Source organism: Sphaeramia orbicularis, chromosome 6 (genome assembly GCF_902148855.1).
Source record: "Sphaeramia orbicularis chromosome 6, fSphaOr1.1, whole genome shotgun sequence".
NCBI lineage: Eukaryota > Metazoa > Chordata > Actinopteri > Kurtiformes > Apogonidae > Sphaeramia > Sphaeramia orbicularis.
In genome coordinates this window covers 25,848,844-25,869,810 of record NC_043962.1, presented here as the reverse complement: position 1 = coordinate 25,869,810, position 20,967 = coordinate 25,848,844, and the positions used below count along the sequence as shown (strand labels likewise).

The 20,967-nt window shown below is 37.3% G+C and overlaps 2 protein-coding genes across 2 annotated transcripts; both read left to right on the top strand.

Moving 5' to 3' along the window:
* Positions 1-1,047: 1,047 nt before the first annotated feature.
* Positions 1,048-13,094, top strand: chkb (choline kinase beta). The gene is made up of 11 exons (XM_030136782.1): positions 1,048-1,685; positions 3,039-3,147; positions 3,274-3,387; positions 4,075-4,208; positions 4,962-5,066; positions 6,532-6,590; positions 6,983-7,070; positions 7,916-8,024; positions 11,248-11,348; positions 11,440-11,521; positions 11,628-13,094. The coding sequence occupies exons 1-11, from the start codon at positions 1,183-1,185 to the stop codon at positions 11,682-11,684; spliced, it is 1,461 nt and encodes a 486-aa protein (XP_029992642.1). The 5' UTR covers positions 1,048-1,182; the 3' UTR covers positions 11,685-13,094.
* A 1,449-nt stretch (positions 13,095-14,543) lies between these two features.
* On the top strand, positions 14,544-20,745 carry LOC115421308 (kelch-like protein 42). The gene is made up of 8 exons (XM_030137124.1): positions 14,544-14,817; positions 14,891-15,079; positions 15,190-15,374; positions 16,167-16,518; positions 16,629-16,774; positions 16,865-17,019; positions 20,205-20,362; positions 20,488-20,745. Exons 1-8 carry the CDS (start codon positions 14,572-14,574, stop codon positions 20,668-20,670), a joined length of 1,614 nt encoding a protein of 537 aa, XP_029992984.1. The 5' UTR covers positions 14,544-14,571; the 3' UTR covers positions 20,671-20,745.
* Positions 20,746-20,967: the final 222 nt, after the last annotated feature.

The following is a 20,967-nucleotide window of genomic DNA, read 5'->3' as shown; positions in this document are numbered from 1 at the left end:
ACTGGTGTATGAGTGTGTGCGTGAATAGGTGAATGTGAGACTTTGTAAAGCGCTTTGGGCACCACGAAGGTGTAGAAAATGTGCTGTATAAGTGTAGTCCATTTACCATTTAAGATAATGTACAAATGTTCATAATGTACAAATGTTCATCAGGCAGTTAATTTGCACACATGCCACATGTACCAAGTATCTCCACTTATGTGGAACTTTTTTTTTTTATTGTTTGTTCCACGTCCCACATTGGTACAAGGTCCAACCTTTTGATTTTGAAAGTGATTCATGAGTTCAAGCACATTATAATCAAGTTTTCATCTAAGTGTATTGCAAAACATGAGTTTTCAGAAGATCTGCAGAAGAAAATGCTAATTCATACACAATTCCATGCACTATTGTCATGTAAATATTAAGACCAGTGTTATGAACTTAACTTTTGAAGAGTAATCAGTTACAGATGACTAATAACGCTGATAAAAAAAAAAAAAGTGATAGGTAACTGTTTTAATTATATTATCAATGTGATGTAACATTGTGATTAAGTTTGTGATAACATGTTTCAAACTGGAAAATAAAGCTGAAAAGTCCGACAAAAACTATTTAAAAGTTTGAGTCTGTTTCTGAATTCATTGATAGCTTAATGCATTTTTCTTATTTTTATATTTAATCATTTTCAAGTGCAATCTTAATTCTTACCATCCATTATCATTTTCAGCAGCAGGATAAGAAATGCCAAATACTGTGAAGCAACTGCAGATACAGGGCTATTTTTTTCCTGGATAAATAACCACATAGTCCAAGCAAGCATAATCTACTCTCTGTTTTTATTTGTTTGGTTTGAATATGGTTGCCTTATCCTCCACCCACACGGCTTTCATAAGCCACAGTTTTTGCCACATCCGCAGCTCTCTATAAACAACTTACGGGTTAGAGAAAAAACAGAAACACTTCACTCATTGGATTGTGCTAAACACTCAAACACTCCATTTCCCAGAAGCCCTCAGTGCATCTGACGCAAAACGTGCTGCTCGTTGTTCTGCCCCTTCATCCACCACACTGACATAGCTGAGAGTGATTGGATATTGAACACGCCACTTTATTTGTCCTCCAAATCATCGGTTGGAACGCGCACGGAGGTTAAAGGTCTCCTGTAACCGATACGTTAATGGTTGCGACCAGCTGCCTTCCATGCGTATCAGACCTTCCAGCTATGTTTGGCTCTTCCGGTTAAGTAGCTTTACCGGTGATCTGCGTCTGTCAGCACGCGCCGGCTCCCGTCCCGGACGGACGTTTCACACCGCACTTCCGTTACTATTCGCCAGGAAACTCACAATGCAGTCTGGTCGACATGTACCGAGCACCGGGAGCGGTTCCGATCAGAGTATGGACTCTGCAGACAAACCGGTTTTCAGCAGCATTTCCACTCTGACGGCAGACGACACCGGTCCACCCGTGGAAAAGAAACGGGTGGGAGGAGGCGCGCTTGAAGTGGTCCACAGAAATCTGAAGACCCCCAGCCCCCTGATCGGAAACAATTATGATGACGATTCGGAGGCAGAGTCCTTCCGGGACGGAAGAACCGAAGAGGTGGACCGGGACACCAAGGCCAGGGCTTTTGGCTGGTGCCGAGACTTCCTGTCCGGGTCTTGGAAGACCATCCGAGAAGAGGATTTCCAAATCAGCATCGTCAGGTGAAGCACCGACTGCCCACTGTGACCTCACATAACCGACACATAATCTACAAAAGGTTTATGTGTGGTAGTGTTAAAAAAAAAAAAATAAAATTAGATTGTGAAAAGGTGTACAAGCAGATCCATGTACAACCTGAAATGTCTTAAGAAAAAAATAAGTGCAGTTTCAGCAATACTCTGCCTCAGCTTAGTATTAACAGAACTTACAGATCACAGTGGACCTGCAAATGCACAAAACATTTAGTAACAGGCACAATGTTCATTGTTTATCCAGTGTGCAATGTTTGTTTGTCATTACTTTAGTTTTTTTATTATTAGTTTTTATTATCATTATTAATTACTTACTTTTTGGTAATCATTATTACTATTACTGTTAGAATTTTTACTATTGATTTTATTGATATTGTTACAACTACTATTATTATGATTTTATTTATTAATTTTATATTATTATTATTATTGCTTCTGTTGCTTTTATTATTTACTACTCCTAGTATTTCTAATGTGCAATTGCTTAGTTATTGTTGTTGTTGTAATTCTTTCCTTTATTGGTTTTAGATTATTATTATTATTATTATTATTATTATTATTATTATTATTGCTGCATTTATTATTTACTACTACTAGTATTTCTAATGTGCAATTGCTCAGTTATTGTTGTTATTGCAGTTCTTTTTTTTTTTCCTTTTTTCTTTTCTCATTCTTCTTAGAAGTCATTCCAAGTCATCCTTTATCTGTTTTGTAAGAACTGATCATGGAAATAAATTAGGAAAAAAAAAAAAACATTATCACAAAGTATTAAAGATAGGCTGTAGCCATGTGGGTCCTGAAGATAAGTTTATAACCAGCATGTTATTCTGAACTCATGCTAATGATCAGTCAGTCAGAAAATAATACAGAGTATTATGAAGTAGGATATTAAAAAATACATAAAATAAGACAACAGAAAAAAAAATCATTGTAAACTATAATAAAACCACTTAAAAACAATAACATTTAGAATAAATTCAATAAAATCAGTAAGTGAAGTGATTTCCATAAAACAGGCTTATTGAAATATACTGTTTAATATATACTAATTATCCCATATCCTACTATATGAGAAGTGACCTTTCCACACTGTTCAGATAGAACGAACCAAATAACATACCTTTGTGTTTTGTTGATACAGTGAATAGACTCAACCTGTTTTGTACTGTTTGAACTGTGACTTTGCCCGAGTGCAAATACATCACACTGGTGTTTTGAGCAAAAATTCAACTGCTGTTTTCGAAGTCATTTGTGTGATTAGATTTAGTTAGCTCAAACTAACTTTGCTGACACATGCTAACCTTGGTGTATTTTACTTTTCAGTGGCGGACTGAGTAACCTGCTGTACCTGTGTTGTTTGCCTGATCATGTCCAGTGTGTAGGAGAAGAACCTCGTCAGGTTCTCCTCAGAGTCTACGGTGCCATCCTTCAGGTTGGTCTGTGTAACTGCACATAGTGACGATCTGTGGTTGTGCATATCTAATCATTCTCTGCTGGAAAAAACAAAGACATTATCTCACTGTATTTGTCTGTCATTCTGTGTGTCTTTAAAACACAGGGAGTGGACTCCTTAGTGTTGGAGAGTGTCATGTTTGCCATCCTGGCAGAGCGAACTCTGGGGCCTAAACTTTATGGGATATTTCCAGATGGACGTTTAGAGCAATACCTTCCGGTACGATACACTTCTGAATTTATTAACATGCAACAGACAAACCATATGTGATCTGGCACAATATTATCAATAGGGGTGTGTATTGGCAAGAATCTGGCAATATGATACAAATCACAATACTAGGATCACAATACGATGTATCATGATACTGATAAAAAGGCAATTTTTTTGTTTGTTTCTTCTTTTAAATGATTATTTCTTTGAAGAGTTGAATTACACCAGAAATATGCACAAATACTAAACACATTTTCCTGTGTTATAACTTACATTTTGTTTTACAGACATTACAGTTTAAGATCCTGTTCAAATGTTCATATTCTATTAGTTCATAACTAACATCAGAACATTATTTTTGTGCAATCAAATAAAGAAACTAACATTATTTAATAAGAGTGTTAAATAATAATAAATAAAATATAAACAAGAAAGAAAAACAAAAAAAAACAATAATGAACCTCCACAATATCTGCGTTTAAATAAATACCTAAAAATATCGATACAGTACTTTTGAATATCGATACAGTATTGCGAAATGAAATATTGCAGTATATTGCTGAACCGATATTTTCTTACACCCCTAATTATCAAACTATAGAATTAGGGTTTAGTTCAGTTTATTTCATATGCTTGGAATAACTACTTATAATCTTAATGATTGTTCATTTCTCTATCTTTCTGGTTTCCCAGAATACACGCATGCGCACTGATCAACTTTCAGACCCAAACATCTCAGCTGAGATCGCTTCCAAGATGGCACGTTTCCATGACATGGTGATGCCTTTTAATAAGGAGCCCAAGTGGTTAATGGGGACCATTGACAAGTAAGAACACATCACTGTCGTCCTGTAGCTATCCAGTGGTCTCAGAGTACTCAGTCAATATTTACCATTGTTCCATAATTCAACTTTAGCAATCAGAATAAATTATCTTTTAATTTATTAGCTTTTTCTGCAATAAACTTGCAAATAACTCTTAGATCATATTCACCCTCTTGTATTGAAAAGAGCGTCCTTATACAGTTTGGTTCTCAAGCAGAACTGGATAATTGCATGACATAAATCTTTGTCAGAACTGCCATTTTCAGCCTTCAGCTCCAGGGTCATTTCCAATTATAATTAGGTTATGCAATAAAGAATGTATCATAGCTTACAAGTGTCCTCATGTTTTCAGGCTCATCTTTTGCTTTGTATTAACTCTGCAGTCCTTTCTAGACTACTTTCGCATTAATATTTAGAATCACTAAATAGACTGGTTGCAGTTGGATAGTTGGCTAGTCCTAGATCACATATACAGGTTCTCATGTACAGGCTGAATGAAACACAATGACACATAGAGAGTTGTCCTAGTATAGCCCCTGTTACCAGACATCTAGAAAAATAAAGGAAAATGTATAACTTAAGATGATAACTTCTTTAAATTAATTATCTGAAAGTCGTGACCCATCTCTAATAACAGTCATTGGAAGGGAGAAGAATGCTGCCTGAAATAGCAACCAAATAGTAAACTTACTGCAAAAAACACCTTCTAGTGACCCAAACTAACTGTACAGTAACTATGTGTTATTTATTTTTCAGATACATGGATCAAGTGATGAAGCTTAAATTTGTCAGGGAAGCACATGTGAAAAAATACAAGAAGCTGATGAAGTATGACTTGCCTGCTGAGCTGGAGAGCCTTCGGTGAGTTGGGGCTTTAAGTGCAAAATGCTGTATATTCAGGAAGAAGAAAATTCCTGCGCACATGACACACAATAAGGCTTCTGGTATGTGTCCTTATGTGACATAAAAACTAGATTGTGTTAGACAAGCTCTGAATCTTCCCTGAGGCCAAACAGCTGCACAGTAACGCTGTTTCTGTCACGTTATGTTGTGTAAGTCAGATTCCAACCAGAGCTTTCATCAGAGCTGTCATATATTATTGACTGTAGCTTATATGTTAGTATAGACTTAAACCACGGTGACACAGGTTCAACATGTGGTCCCAAAGAAAGTCATACAGACAAACACAGGCACATATTTTACAATTAACCCTTTCATACATAGGTCACTCCAGTGGACAGTTCTTCTCCAGCTGTTCTCTCGTATATTCATGGGTTTTGATGTTTTAGTTCCATATCAGCCAACACAGTGGACACTTAATGCACCATCCCATACTCTGACATTCAGACCATTACTGTAACTTTGCTTTTCTTGATAAACCTGATCTGCACTAACATGTTTGAGTGTAAATTATTTGTTATTTGTTAGACAAGAAGGTTTTTTTTTTGCATATTATCTCCATGAAGTGACTAATTACTAGCATTAGAATATGTTAAAATGTGAGAAGACATCAGATTAGCAGCATTAAAAATGTTTTTATTTAATTGTTTTCATCTCACTTTCTGATGTTGGGTTTTAAACACGTTTCTTTACTTCAAAAATTAAATGCATGGATATTTTTGTAACTCCATAGAAAAAAAAAAATCGATCGCATTGTTTTTTTCATGCCTAAGGAGGAATAAAAACACTGAAGAAAAACATCTTGACTAAGGTTCTCACAATTCATGCATGAAAGGGTTAATGTGATCAGTGTAAAATGTGTGATAAACAACCCCCAACAATTGACTCTCCTTCAATTGAGGCCATGCACAAACATGTTAATTTGTATGTCTTTAATAGAGAGGGTGAATTTAGCCTCATGATAGAAATAATTTTTCTCTGAATTTCAACTAAATTTGCTGTTAGTTGTATAAAACATACATTTGTCATAAATAAACCAGTAGCGGTTATAGGTTCTTGAAAAAGGCTGTGAAGGTTGTAGATTATTTCATATGTGAGTATTAAAAACCTGGTTGTGCTTTTGTTACATTCTTATGGTCGATCTTTGTCCCTGTGCCTCCACAAGTTCAGTGTTCAGTCCTTCTGACAGCCTGATCTAAACAAACCAATAGAGAATCAATCCAGATTTTATTGCCTTTTTTATCTATGTGCAGACGGTCTAATTGTGTGAAGAACATTCCCTGGTTATCAGCTGCTGTCGTTCTTACTTATGTTATCTGGGCTGATAACTACACTGATGTGTTGCATCATGCGGTTCATTTAGTTAAAGGAGCCAAGGACTGGTTGAGTCCTGATCTCTGTTCATCTGCTTTTGTGTTACAAACAGTGCATTGCTGGCGGCGACTCCTTCACCAGTGGTGTTCTGCCACAATGATGTGCAGGAAGGTAAAAAATCTGTCTTAATTTTGTCTGATTGATCTGTCCTCTGGCACTACTGTCACATTTCCAAGGACAACAGACTATTACATAAGTCAAAGGAAGGCTGGACTGGAGTTATTAATAGGGGTATCTCATGTTCATATCATCCTATCAGTTGAAATGAGCCACTGAAGTAGTTGAAATGGCTGAACGGAGACTCTATTCTATGAATATTCTATAAGTATTATGTAATATGTGACACTGTTCAGAAAACCAGTAGTTGCAAAGGTAGTATCCCAGTGGTGCACTAGTAAAGCTGACAGTAGACAGTGGTGGAGGTAGTGACTTTGTACTGTTTTTGGAGGTAGCTCAGTTTCTTGTCTACTTTCTAATCTCAGTTTCTGGTTTTGCTGATGCAGGTAACATCCTGATACTGGAAGACAAGGATCCGACCTCTAATGAAAAACTCATGCTGATAGACTTCGAGTACAGCAGCTACAACTACAGGTAAAGCGTAAACTCTTAGACATAAATGAAGCCAACCAGACTGATTTTTTTAGTGTACAGTTAGAGGTCAATTGGTAGTAGATTTTTAAAGGCTGATGTAAGAAGTGGTGCCAGGCACAACAAACCCCACCCCTCGCACGTATTGTAGCTTATTTTGGCATTGATCCAACTGATGTCATCATGTCTATGTGTGTGCTGATGTCAGCACTGATAAATTGTGGCCATTATAAGTATATGGGAAGAAAAAAAAAGATTAAAAAAAAAAATTTTGAACTTTGACCTACTTTTCCCAACATGTAATCACATCTATTCTGGGTCACTGGCAATCTATAAACCCAGTTTGGTATGAATTCAACCAATAGTTTTGCTGCTACAGACATGTGAAATTTCGCCCATTCTAAGTAAATGGGGGAAAAAAAAAACATTTAAAAAATTCATAAAAAATTTAAACTTTGACCTACTTTTCCCAAACTGTAATGACATCTATTCTCAGTCACTGGCAATCTATGAATCCAATTTTGTGTGAATACAACCAATAATTTTTCTGCTACAGGCATTTGAAATTCTGCCCATTATAAGTAAATAGGGGGAAAAGAAGATTTTAAAAATTCCAAAAACATCTATGTCAAATAAAATACACACATAAATTGTTAAATCTGGATTATACATGTTTGAATCAGCTGTGGTTATTATTTTCCCCAAAAGTCAGTGATTCTGGTTGTGAAGCCTGATATTAGCCATTATCTATTCTGCAGGTACTAGTTGTTAAAATGTCAGTCTTTCTCTATTAACAGGATCAGTACCTTTCATGTGATTTAATGTATTTAATACCACCTTTTGTTTAGGGGCTTTGACTTTGGGAACCATTTCTGTGAGTGGGTGTACGATTACACTTACAACCAGTGGCCATTCTACAAAGCCACGCCGGAGAACTACCCCACCAGAGAACAGCAGGTTAGTGAACACTATAGAACAGAATAGAATAAAATAGAATATCCTTATACAAGAAAATTAAAATGGCATCCAGTAAAAACTATAGCAGATCTTCTAAAAATATCTTAGATAAACAGATAAAACAGCTAACAAAACATAAAAAAATAAGCACAAGCGCACAAAAAACCTCACAACCTTGTCATTGCTCCTTAGATTTTGTTTGGCTGTTGTTTAATATTGTTTTTGCTGCAGCATAGAAACTGTTCTTGAATCTGTTTGTCCTTGTTTGGACTGATCTGTACCATCCACCTGATGGCAACAGTTCAGATGGAGTATCCAGGATGAGAAGTGTCCTTTGTGATGTTCAGGGCTTTTTTGACACAGCAGAGACACCTATAAAATACTTAAATAAATAGGAATAAAAAGAGCTAAAATAAATATTTTGCTAGTAAACTTTGTCGTGGGTATTTGACTAAAAACATTGCATTATCCATAATCTTGTATCTCTTGTATCTTTTATCACAATGTTTTCATTATCTCTGAGTATTTGAAGTGAAAATGAAAATATGTGATGATCAGAGCCTGAAAAAGCTGCTGTTGAATCCTATCTTTAGTCTTTGTAAAACTCTGTGTGGATTCCCTGGTTCCAGATGAACACATCCCTCAACAACTGTTTTGTTTTGTTTTTTTTGTGTGTGTTCTGTCCCTGTTTCCTCCCATATCGCTGCCATCTATCTTCAAAACATCTACAACAACTGAGCTGTTGCATTTTTACTGACGTTGTTGCATTGTGCTCTGTTTTCTTTATGAAGTTTTCTGCACCTCCTGTTCTTTATGTTCAACAGCAGGGAGTGGAAATGCTTTGTATTTTTCTATTTCAGGAATAGCTACAGTATATGGTCCAAAATGACATAAATAATGATATATACAGTATATTTTTAAATATATATATATAGGATGAGGACCCTATATGGGTGCAGTCTCTTGTGGACCTTTTTCAACAACTCAGAGGTGTCCACGCTCCAGGTCAGGTCCTCATTGTGGACCACCACCCTCTTCACACAGTCCGCACCAATGATTAATAGTGTAAAGTCTCTTTTCTTCTTCCTGTAGTCTAGGAGGAGCTCCTTTGTCTTTGAGGTGTTGAGGACAAGGTTGTTCTCTCTGCACCATGCTGTCAGCTGCTCTACCTCATCCCTGTAGGCAGACTCATTCCCTCCCAGGACAGTGCAGCATGGAAGGCTGTTGGTATGACATCCTCTGTAGATCTGTTTGGGCTGTAGGTAAACTGGTGGAGGTCAAAACTTTGCAGGAAGAGTGATGTGGTGAGACCCCAAACTAATTTTTTTGACCACTTCATCACCACTGGGTGCTACTGGTTGGTAGTTGTTGAAGTGGTGGAACTTTTGGGTTTCTTGGGCAGGGGGACAATGGTGGAGAACTTCAGGAAGGGTGGGACAGTGGACAAAGACAGGGACTGGTTGAAAATTCTGGTGAAGACTCCAGTCAGCTGGTCCATGCAGTCCTTCAGGGCTTGACCAGAGATGACACCAGCCTTCCTCAGTTTAATGGCCCACAACACCCAGTGCACCCCACCTCATGCTCCTCTAATGGGAAGATGAAGCCGCTGTGGACTGTGCAGTGTTGTGTGGCTGCCTCTGGGGGCTCTGCCATAAAGAAGACAAAGAACATACTCAGATCTTCTGCCAGTGAGGCGTCACCCTGCCATACCTGCCTGTTGTTGGTGCTCTCCAGGTGGTTTTGAATCCTCCTGTAGTCTCAGCCTTCCTGATGCTTTTCTTCAGGTTGGTTAAGGCCAGACTTTAGAGAGCCTTGTCACCACACCTGAAGGCAGTGTTCCTCTTCTTCAATATCATCCAGGGCAGGAGTAGACCCAGATGTGTTTCTACGCTGTGACATTGTCTATGCAGTTCTTAATAACATACAGAACCGTGTCCGTGAGCACCTCAAGGTCTGAAAGTTCAAAAATGTCCCAGTTTGTCCTCTGAAGCAGTCCTGCAGCTGCTGAGAGGCACTATCAGGCCAGGTTTTAAGTCTTTGTGATGGTGTGAGCTGTTTTCTTGAGAGGGGTGTATGCAGGGATTAGAAGCAGGGACATGTGGTCAGACTAGTCCAGGTGTGGTAGTGGTCTAGCCCTGTAGCCCAGCTTGACGTTGGAGTAGACCTTGTTCAATGTGTTAGCTCCTCTAGTAGCACACTTAACCTGCTGGTGGAATTTGGGGAGCACTTCAAATCCAAATGATCAAAGTCCCCTGCTGTAATGTTCCACAGTGTCAGTATGTGTTCTACTGACGGTTCATGTGTGGGATGTCTTAACCTAACATTAGCATCTGGTGGAATGTGAACTGCAGTTATCAAGGCCACACTGAACCAGGTCCATGGAGCAGTGACAGTCTACAGTCACTAATAATAATAAAAATGAATTTTAAAAAAATAATAATAATAATAATTGTAATAATAATAATATACATAGAGAAGAAAAACATGGAATAAAAATAACAGTAAACTAGGTGTGTTTTTAGCTTCTGTTCTGTAGTTTAAGGTTTAAACACAGACTTTGTGTTTATGAAAATATGTCACAACTCTCCTTGGCCTCACAGTGCCATCTAGTGGAAAAGATTTTATTTTGAGGAACTGACTTGTTTTAGATTTAGGTTTTTAATTTAGTTGTTCAGTTATTCAGTTACATGACTTAAGCTTTAAAATTTGAAAAAGGTGAACTGAAAAATTCATGATATCAAACGTGATTTACTAAGCTTTAGAAAACATTGTGTCCCATGTCATGCAAAGACATTTTATACTTTTATTTTACGCCTTGAGCTAGTTTCATATTAACACTTTTTAAGTATAGTAAAAGTTAAAACAAAGAAATATAAATAAATAAAATCATAAATAAAGAACACAATGTTACAAACGTATTATACAAAATATGTGTATGTATGAAAATTAGCTATGTAAATAAATGTTGCTAAATTAGAGTAGCTCTCCGGCAACTTCATTTTGTAAAAGTAGCTCACAGAAGAGAAAAGGTTGGTGACCCCTGAGCTAAAATGTTTCATGACATGCAAGAAGTGGATCTAATGACTTGCTAATACTCATGGGGGAAAACTAAAAACTGATTTTTATGTGCAATTCTACTGAATTTTAGCTTGAGTGGTTAGGATAGATTAACCCAACTAAAGAAATAAAACATTTCACATACAGTTGTTTTTTTTTGTTACAGCTTCACTTCATCAGAAATTATTTGACAGAAAAGGGGACGCACTCTGACACGACGAAAGACCAGAGACAGATTGAAGAGGATATGATCATTGAAGCGAACAGGTAACACACAGGGTTCAAATAATTCATAGTAGTAATTATTAATATGTGTAATTAAAGTAAAATCACTGTTGTGATGTTATGTGAATTGCAGATATGCTTTAGCCTCACATTTCCTCTGGGGGCTGTGGTCAATCATTCAGGCAAAGATATCCAAGATCGAGTTTGGATACATGGTAAGGACCTTTTTTTTTTTCTTTTACTGCCATGTGCAAACAATAACTACATCTTATGTTTATTTTCAGTTTATCTTGCCTCATAATAAACCATATTATTTTGCAGGACTATGCGCTGTGCCGCTTTGATGCCTACTTCAAGCAAAAAAAACTCTTCTCATAAGTTCCTGCTGTTACTCAGAATGTGCGGTTTCTTTTTTTTCTTTTTTTTTTTTAACACCTTTTCATTAAGCACCACATTAGAAGTTTTTTTTTCCAAGTATGTGTTAGTTAAACTCCTCCAGTCTTATGCATCTCTGTATATGACAAACAACGGTGACTGAAATGTAGACATTAACATATGAACACACTGCATAAATGCAATCGTTGACTGTATTCGGTCAGTTTTTAGCACCTTTCCTGACTGTGAAATCGTTTTTCGAAGGCCTACAGCTTATTGAATGTGCATCACGCATGTCAGTGTTATCATCTTTTTACGTTCTATTTTTGATCACTGTTAAGAGCCACTTCACTTGCGCTGACCACTTTTGCATCAGGGGTCCAAATTTGTCAGTCATTCAGTCAGGTGGATTTTTTTCGTGCACGTCATACGTCAGTAATGACCAATACTGTTGCCAGAGGATGAAGGTCTGTTCCTTTCAGACTGTTGACCTTAGAGATGGTCTTTGGTATACTTGACCGTAGGTATTGAGTAAAAGTGTGGTGGGCATTTGTATACCTCTTTGCTTCAGTGTTGTTAGTCATTCTACCTCTTTCTTCTATGTTCATCGTGTGTTCGAATGCACAGACAGTAGATGGCTAAAGGGCTGACTGTAACGGTATCCTCTTAAGGAAAAAGCAAACTGTAAATATTCTTACCTGCCTACTCTGCCTTCCGTCCTGTGTGTCTATATAACTTTGTGAATGATGCACTAAAGAACAAGTAAAAATAAGCATATAATGGTTCAGTAATGTTAGGCAAAAAGTTAGCCTTATTTTGGCACATAGTTACTGGAGGGCTATTTTACGGCACAGTGCATTCAACGACTAACACAACAACAGAACATGTCTACCTATAATCATCTCGTTCCTGGTTTACCCTTTGTTATCACTGTACGTTGACCTGTGACATATTATTCAGTGAGATTTTTTTTAACCGTAATGTAGCAGCTGTGAAAACATGTATTTTGTACTAGGTTTACAGAAGTTCATATGACACTTTTGCAGAGAGATCACCCTCCATTTGCATAAATTAGATCTAACAACGACGTCTATGTAGGAATACTCACACTGCCTCTTTTTCTGTTTCAGCTGCAGTTTTAAGTTTTTGTAGGAACATGCCATTTACTTACTGTTCCTTTTGTAACTATAGTTTGTTTAGACCGTCTCTTGACTAAATGTACTGTCATTGACAATGTTTGAGTATTTACTTTCTGCTCGTGTGCGTCAGTTTTTCAGCTATTTTCTGTAGCTGTTACTGTAGTATTGTTCTTGTACAATGTTGTTTTAAACTCAGTTGCACCATTCCATCTTATCTTTGTTCTTTTTGCACTACTAAAAATTTAATTTGACAGTTAATAAACATGTTTGCTCTCAAACTGTCTGTGCACCTGTTTTTCTTTCCATCTAATATGTACATCATTGGGAGTAAATATTGAACCAGTATGATTTGGTGCTGAAATGTGTTTTTTGCTTCTTGCTTTGTTCACTCTTCTCGTGTCCTCATGATGCAACTTTTTATCTATCTATCTATCTATCTATCTATCTATCTATCTATCTATCTATCTATCTATCTATCTATCTATCTATCTATCTATCTATCTATCTATCTATCTATCTATCTATCTATCTATCTATCTATCTATCTATCTATCTATCTATCTATCTATCTATCTATCTATCTATCTATCTATCTATCGTACAGTTTCAATATTATATCTTTTCTTTATTTAGCAGGATCAGGTTTTTTCATGTCCATCATATCTGTCATTTATCCACTTGGTTGAATTTCAAACATTATGAATGATGCAAATTATTTAAGGTTTTCTATTAAACTTCTACAGAATTTTTTTTTTCCTTAGCTGTGTAATGTATAGTCTCAGAAAATTTTTTTAGACCACCCTTGTTTTCTTCAATTTCTTGTTCATTTTAACGCCTGGTACAGCTAAAGGTACATTTGTTTGGACAAATATAATAATAACTACAAAAATAGCTCAAAAGAGTTTAATTTCAGAGCTGATATCTAGCCATTTTCCATGGTTTTCTTGATTAAAAAACAAAATCACTTAAGTTCTTACATCAATAGCTATGGCATTGTACTGCCAAAAACTGCTTTTAGGCATTCCATGTTTTCTTTTCTGTCTGTTTTAGTCACATGATACACACAGGAGTTAGTACTTGATTGTATAACCATTGTTTATGATGACTTTTGGTGGTCTAATAATTTTTTCCGCAACTGTATTACAACATTCTGCAATACTTTAAAGTGCTCTCATATTACTGTCTTGGAACTGCAAAGTTTGTAACTCAAGTGCCCCCAGATGACGTCTAAAGCATAGTGAACAGGGCCATGTTTCACCCCAGAGGCCTGGCTGATGTCCCACCTCCACTCGCCAAAAATAGACGAGCTCCAAAAGAACAACACTTCTCAGAGATCGAAGGTGCTTCTGAAATAACTGGATCCTTTGCAGAGCAAACTGGAATTTTGCAACTGAAGGTTTAACTTTGTGTAACACTGCAGTGTCATCTATCATTCAGTTTTTATCCGTATGCGATCTCTTCAATCTGTAACAGCTGCTGCACTGTTGGACTTGTCAAAGAGCATGTGACTTTGGGAGCTGAGAGAAGGAAAGGGAGATGAGCTGAGGGTACATGTGATAAACTGACTTCTTTCCTCTGTTTTTTCCATTGCACTGGCTGCTTGGAATTCTTGAAGGGCCTTGCCTTATATAGAGTATGATTGGAGCAGTCATTGTGCAAGAGGAGAAAAAGACTAAGACCTTTGAGGTTTAACAAAAACTATTGAGGAAAAGCATGAGTTTAACGTAGATCCAAACAAATCTATCCCTGAGATGAAATCTGTCAGCCAATGTTTTCTGATGCTCTTACAGTGGATACATTTTCTGAAATATGCTCTAATAAGACTTTGGGGAGCTTTTCAGGAAGTCAATGGCTGGAAAGCCTCCACAGAAACGGGTAGAGCATCACATCAACCAGACTCGGAGGAGTGGAAAACCAATGAGGCGTTCCGCACATATCACCATGGAGCTGGAGGTGAAACCAAGGTTACAGTCCAAACCAGCACCCATGCATTCTATGTGAGTAAAACCTCCAAGCAATTAACTAACAACCTAAATGGACACTTTAAAATCATTGATGATTCACTTTAAGGTGGACCTCCAGAGACTTTCAGCAAGCAGTGAGTACTTCAGAGCTTTGTCCCAGTCCAGAATGAGAGAAACCTCAGAGAGTGTCATCCATCTTGAACATGTGCCCTCCTCCATATTCTACAACTTCCTGGAGTTCTCCTTTCATAATAAGTTTAAAGTTGCACCTGAGGAGCTGGGAACACACATTCAAGTAGGTACATGAAGACGATGTTCCTAATGATGTTCATACCTACAGTGTCTGATGGTTTTTTTAATGCAATTCTGTTAATTTTCCACATTATTCTCACTTTGATACTGAAGGTCAGCAGTTACCTCCTGGCTGAGGCCTTCCTCTCCAAGTGCTTGTCAGTCCTGGCAAATGAACTAAATCCAGAAAACTGTTTGTCCTACCTGAGTCTTGTTCAAGAGATCTGCTGTCCAGAGCTGAAGCTGACTGTCCTCACCTACCTGAGTAGAAATCTGCTGGAGCTGCCCCACATTGTCAGGTATTACACAATGCCTTATCTTATACTTCTGTCATTTTAGGTCAGGGGTGTCAAACTCATTTTAGTTCAGGGGACACATTCAGACTAATATGTTATAAAGTGGGCCGGACCAGTAAAATAATATAAATAATAGGATAAGAATTTATAAATAATGTCAGCTCCAAAGTTTTTTCTATGTTTTTGAGTGAAAAAAAGTCAAATTCCGTAATGAAAATGTTTACATCTACGAACTGTACTTGAACATAACATGAACAAATACGAACCTGAAAATTCTTGAGAAAAATCTGTGCAGTTTTAACAATATTACACCTTAGTTTATCATTTATACATATGCATCACAACATACAGATCATAGTGGATCTACAAATACACAAAACATTTAGTAAGAGGCAGAATATTGTTAAAATTCCACATACTTCTCTTAAAAATTTCAGGTTATTCACATTTTTTGCAAAAGGCTAGTCTGTAAATGTAAACATTTTTGTGTAATTTAGCTTTTTTTTTTCTTTTTACATTAAAACAAACAGAAAAAAATTTAGTTTTCATTATTTCTAGATTATTATGATAGTATTTTACTGGTCTGACCCACTTGAGATTGAATTGACCTAAAATGATTCTAACATCCTTGATTGTTAATATTGTCAGTGTAATTTTTGCATTTCACAAATTCATCCCAGGGGGCTGGATTTGGCCCCCGGGCCACATGTTTGACACCTGTGTTTTAGGTGAGTCCCCTGCATTTTTTTTTTTAGCAAGACTCCATCACTAAAATGGACTGGATGTTATTCTCAGGTGTCTAAACTATGAGGAGAAGGAGGAACTCATCCGTCTGAGGACACAAGGTGACCAACATCTCTGCAGCCTCAGGAAAGAAAACCTGACCACTTGGAATGATCCAGAAACAGAACATGCCCGACATATCTTTGTTATGAAAGATTTGGAGGACACTGGGGATTGGTGTCCAGTCACAGAGCTTCCTTTCAGGGCTGATAAGTGGTGTTTTACTACAGTGGTCCTGTATAACTACCTGTACATCATAGGAGGCTACCGACAGCGAGTAAAGAGAGGCTGGGAGTTCAAAATGGCTTCCTTTAGGTATAATCCTTTCACTCAAACCTGGATCACCACAGCCCCTTTGATTAAGGTAAGATCAGTAAAGGTGAGATTAGTGTTGGAGTTGATGAATGATGCTGGTTGTCAATTTGCCAGATGTTCGTAGTCTTCCATTAACAGCTTTATGTGTTGTTTCCACAGCACAGAAGACATTTCAGTGCAGTGGCCTGTGAAGGTTGTATTTACGCTGTGGGAGGCTGGTATTTGGACTCGCTGGTGACCCCAGACTCCAGCACAGCTCTGTATACAGCTGTAGAATGTTACAATCCATGGGAGGACACGTGGAGGTTTGCTTTTGTGTTTTTTTTTTATTTTTTTAGGATGTACTTTCCCTTTAGATGCAGCTGTTATTTTATTGCTCTTAATCTCTCCCACAGGTTTGTTTCTTCACTGCCGCTCACTGACTTCCAGTTCACTGTGTCGTTGTCCCATGATGTCCCTCTTGCTACCAGTTTTGGACAATGTCTTTATGTGTTGGGGAGCATCCAGAGGACTGGAGAGAAACTGCTGCTGCAATACGACACAAAGCAAGGTAACAACACTGCTCTAACTGAGGAGAAATCCACAGAGGATGATCAACGGGAGAAGCCTTCAGATCACTTCCCCTAAAGTACCAGTGCAGTAATGTAACATTGTTGCAAGCAAAAGTTTAGCATGAAACATCCCACCTTTTTTTTTTTTTTTTAATAATCAAAGTTTTTATTGATTTTTGTTTTTGACAAGAAACATGCAACATACATATCATTTTAACAGCTAACACTTTGCACTATACACACCCACTACACAGCCAGGGCAATGAAACAGAAAACCAGTGATAGCATTATATCACAATAATAATAAAATTAAACATCCCACTTAAGTGAAGGTACATAATTATTCATATCAAAATGTAGTTTAACAATTTATAGAAAAGTACTAGTCTGATAATTAGTAGCATCAGTCAGTTTAAATTGCTTTTTCTATTCCCTAAACTCTGACTGGAGCAATTATTGAAAGTAAATGTGTGAAAAGTCAAAAAAGTTGTTTGTCTTTTTAATTGGGAAAGAAAAATCACTATTTGGTGACACTGGTAACACCATATAGACATGTGAAATATGACTACACAGTGCCTTTTAAGACATCAGGAAACCACTCATTTAAAACCTCTTTAGCCCTATCGGCCTGGCCGCGGACCGAAAAAATTATATTAATATTCATCTACTATAAAAATGTAATAAATCAGGACAATGGATGTTTTTTCAACTTTTGCTCAAAGTTTAGACCCTAATGTTTATAAAAGTACATCAAAAGTGTATTTTAGTGCAAACTTTAATGTTCAAATATGATTTTTAATCTTTGTGGGGTGAAATATATGCTATTAAAAATCTCCGACACGAACAATTAATTTATGCATATCATCGTCAATCCAGCCGAAAAAAAACAGGCGAAGATAAAAGATTCTAATTTCACAGTTACAGTTGACTCAGGCATAGTGATAGATACAATATTTTAGACAATGGGAATAGATTCTGTGAGGTCTCTAAATATCCATAGACACCAAGAACATCCATATGAACCTTATTAGTGTGAAGTAATTCTTCATTTACTTTGGGTATGTCGTTTTAGGCGTTTTTCCTCTGAAAATATGGTCAGGGTTAAACAGGTTAATCTTTACAAATATTCTGTATTTTTTGGAAGCTTGTTTCATTGTCTGTTGAGTCAAAAAGTCATCTTTTAAGCAACTATTAACCAAAGCTGTCAAATAAATGTAACGAGGTAAAAAAGTACACTATTTAATTCTAAAGTAAAGTACAAGTATTACAAATGTATACTTAAGTACAGTACTTAATTAAACAAAGCATGGACTGTAAGACTAAAGTGAATATTATTTTAAACCTGGCTCAAAATTCAAGCGTTTTAAAAATCATAGGAGAAGATCCGCTCACTGTAAATTACACTAAAGACAACCACTGACCAGGTGATGCCTGTCCATCCTGTGGGCTTTTCTTTCTGACAGAAGGTCATCTTATCAGGAGACAGCTGTTATACTGTTATACTCTGACATGTGAAGGTCGGAGCTAATAAAGCACAGTCTGTGAATTCTGCACAGAGACACACCAACAGAATGTGTCCTCTGTCAGAAGTGAGATTTTCAGGATCAAGCCATCAGATTGGATTTCTGAGGTCCAGGTTCAGAAGAATCTGATTGAATCAGCCTCGTTTTTTCTCTTGTTTTCACTGTGTGGCCATAGACAAAGTTAACAAACTGATGGGGAACTTTTGGTTTTAGGAAGGGTGAACTTAACCTCCTTCAAAAGTATGATTGTGCAGGAGGAGTTACCGCTGGAAGTCAAAGATACAACTGCAAAATTACACCATGCCATACACCACACTCAGAAAATACTGCAACTGTTCATGTTGCAGCTTTAAACTAGAAAAGCACTCGGAGAGCGCAGACCTCCACCGATCACCACCAAAATTTAATAATTTGTTCCTTGTGCCAGTATCACATTTCCTGAAATTTTCATCCAAATCCGTCCATAACTTTTAGAGTTAGCTTGCACACGGACAAACAGACAGACAGACAGATAGACAAACAAACCAATGCTGGCAAAAACATAACCTCTTTGGCGGAGGAAAAAATCAAATCACAAAGGTGAAGAAGAGGCTGAAATAGAGGCTTTGGGAACAATAGGAGAACAGGAAGAACAGAGGGACCCCAGTAACCCCTCTGTCTATATGGGAGGTGTCCTCTGACTGTCTAGCCATGACAGCCACTGAAACTACTGTCATTAAGATTCAGGATGAAGTGGCCGGACAGATAAGTCCTGACACATGACGAGATTTCAGAGAAACACTTTTTCTACACAGCACCAGACAGGACTCGGTTCAGATCACTGTCAATGGTCTGTGTTCACTGTGTAGAGAAACCGCTACGTCTTATGTCATAGAAATGCAGGAAAAAAAGGGGTTGTGAGCAAAGTCTCACTATTTTAGGTACATCTTGCTAGTATCAGGTGTACCTCAGAAGCTGGCTGGTGAGATTAAACACTGCTATTATAGCCCATCTGCTTTGAGGCTCAGTGTGTTCAGAGGTACTCTTCTACGTACTGCTGTTGGAATGAGTGGTTACTTCAGTTAACGATGCTCTTCTCTCAGCTCAAACCGGTCTGGCTATTCTCCCTCTCACCTCTGGCATCAACAAGGCATTATCACCCAGAGAACTCCAACTTACTGGACATTTTCTCTTTTTTTAACCATTCTCTGTAAACCCTAGAGATGGTTGTGCATCAAAATCCAAGTAGATCAGCAGTTTCTGAAATACTCAGACCAGAGGGATTGTGCCTAACAATTATGCCATGATAAAAGTAACTTAAATAATCTTTCTTCCCTGTTCTGATGCTTGGTTTCAACTTCAGCAGATCATCTTGGCCATGTATACATGCTTAAATGCCCTGAGTTGCTACCATTTGATTGGTCTATTAGATATTTGTGTTAATGAGAAGTTGAACATGTGTACCTAATAAAGTGGCCAGTGAGCATACATGTAAATATCCTATATCATTTGTATTGAATATTAATATTATCCTTACAAAAAACTGATGTATACATTGGTGTAGGTTGTTTTTTTTTTAATAGATGAGGATAAAGAAATTAGCTTAGTGCATGTTAGATGTACATTTTAGACTGGACACATGAAGACATCCGCTGTGTCTGTATTCCCTCTGTGTTTTACAGACTCGTGGACTGAACTACTCCCGACTCTTACCAGAGCAGATGCAGACCTCCCCACTCTTTACTTTCTCGGTGCTACTGACCGTCTGTTTGTGATCGGTGGAAACAACTCAGACAACGTGGTGACATCATTTTGTCTGCAGTCACAGAAATGGGAGCAGGTCAGTGAGTATGAAGAGAGCATCATGTTTAAAGTAAACAATCAATTCCATATTTAGCAGTAACTCAGTCTGTATTCATATCTATACAATTGCATAGAAATCTATTTTATATATTTTCTTTTCAGGTGCGCAGGGCTGACAAGGTGGCATTTGCAGGGCAGGGGACAGTTGCAGATGACTACGTCTTGATGCCAAGTATTGAGCACAACACTATTGCAAAGATGGATCTCCAAACTCTCTCCTTGCAAACCCTTCCTCCTTTATCCATTTCCACCCGCTATGAAGCTGTCTTTTACCTTTTCTTTTAACCCATAAAGACCCAGTGCTACTTTTATATCAGTTCCCAAATGACATTTTCTCTATATCTAACCTTTCATAAGTGATTAATCACCATTTATTTATAGTATTAGCCTCTGTATTTTGTATTTTATCAGTATAAATCAGGCATTTTCCAATATTTAATTCACGGATCATGTAGATGTTCATAAAAGCTCAGATTAAAGTTGAGGGTTATATCAAAAACTGCAGAAAGTTGAAGAAAAAGTGACTTTTTCAGTAAAATATACCATTAAATAAAGTGTCTCCATCCACTGTCATTGATCCAA

Excerpts from the sequence above, each read along its gene's own strand:
- chkb (XM_030136782.1), top strand. The coding sequence starts at position 1,183 with ATGCGTATCAGACCTTCCAGCTATGTTTGGCTCTTCCGGTTAAGTAGC. Across the intron at positions 1,686-3,038 it reads TTCCAAATCAGCATCGTCAG|TGGCGGACTGAGTAACCTGC; the intron begins GTGAAGCACCGA and ends TTTACTTTTCAG. Across the intron at positions 8,025-11,247 it reads ACCCCACCAGAGAACAGCAG|CTTCACTTCATCAGAAATTA; the intron begins GTTAGTGAACAC and ends TTTTTGTTACAG.
- LOC115421308 (XM_030137124.1), top strand. The coding sequence starts at position 14,572 with ATGAAATCTGTCAGCCAATGTTTTCTGATGCTCTTACAGTGGATACAT. Across the intron at positions 14,818-14,890 it reads CCAGCACCCATGCATTCTAT|GTGGACCTCCAGAGACTTTC; the intron begins GTGAGTAAAACC and ends ATTCACTTTAAG. Across the intron at positions 17,020-20,204 it reads GCAATACGACACAAAGCAAG|ACTCGTGGACTGAACTACTC; the intron begins GTAACAACACTG and ends TGTGTTTTACAG.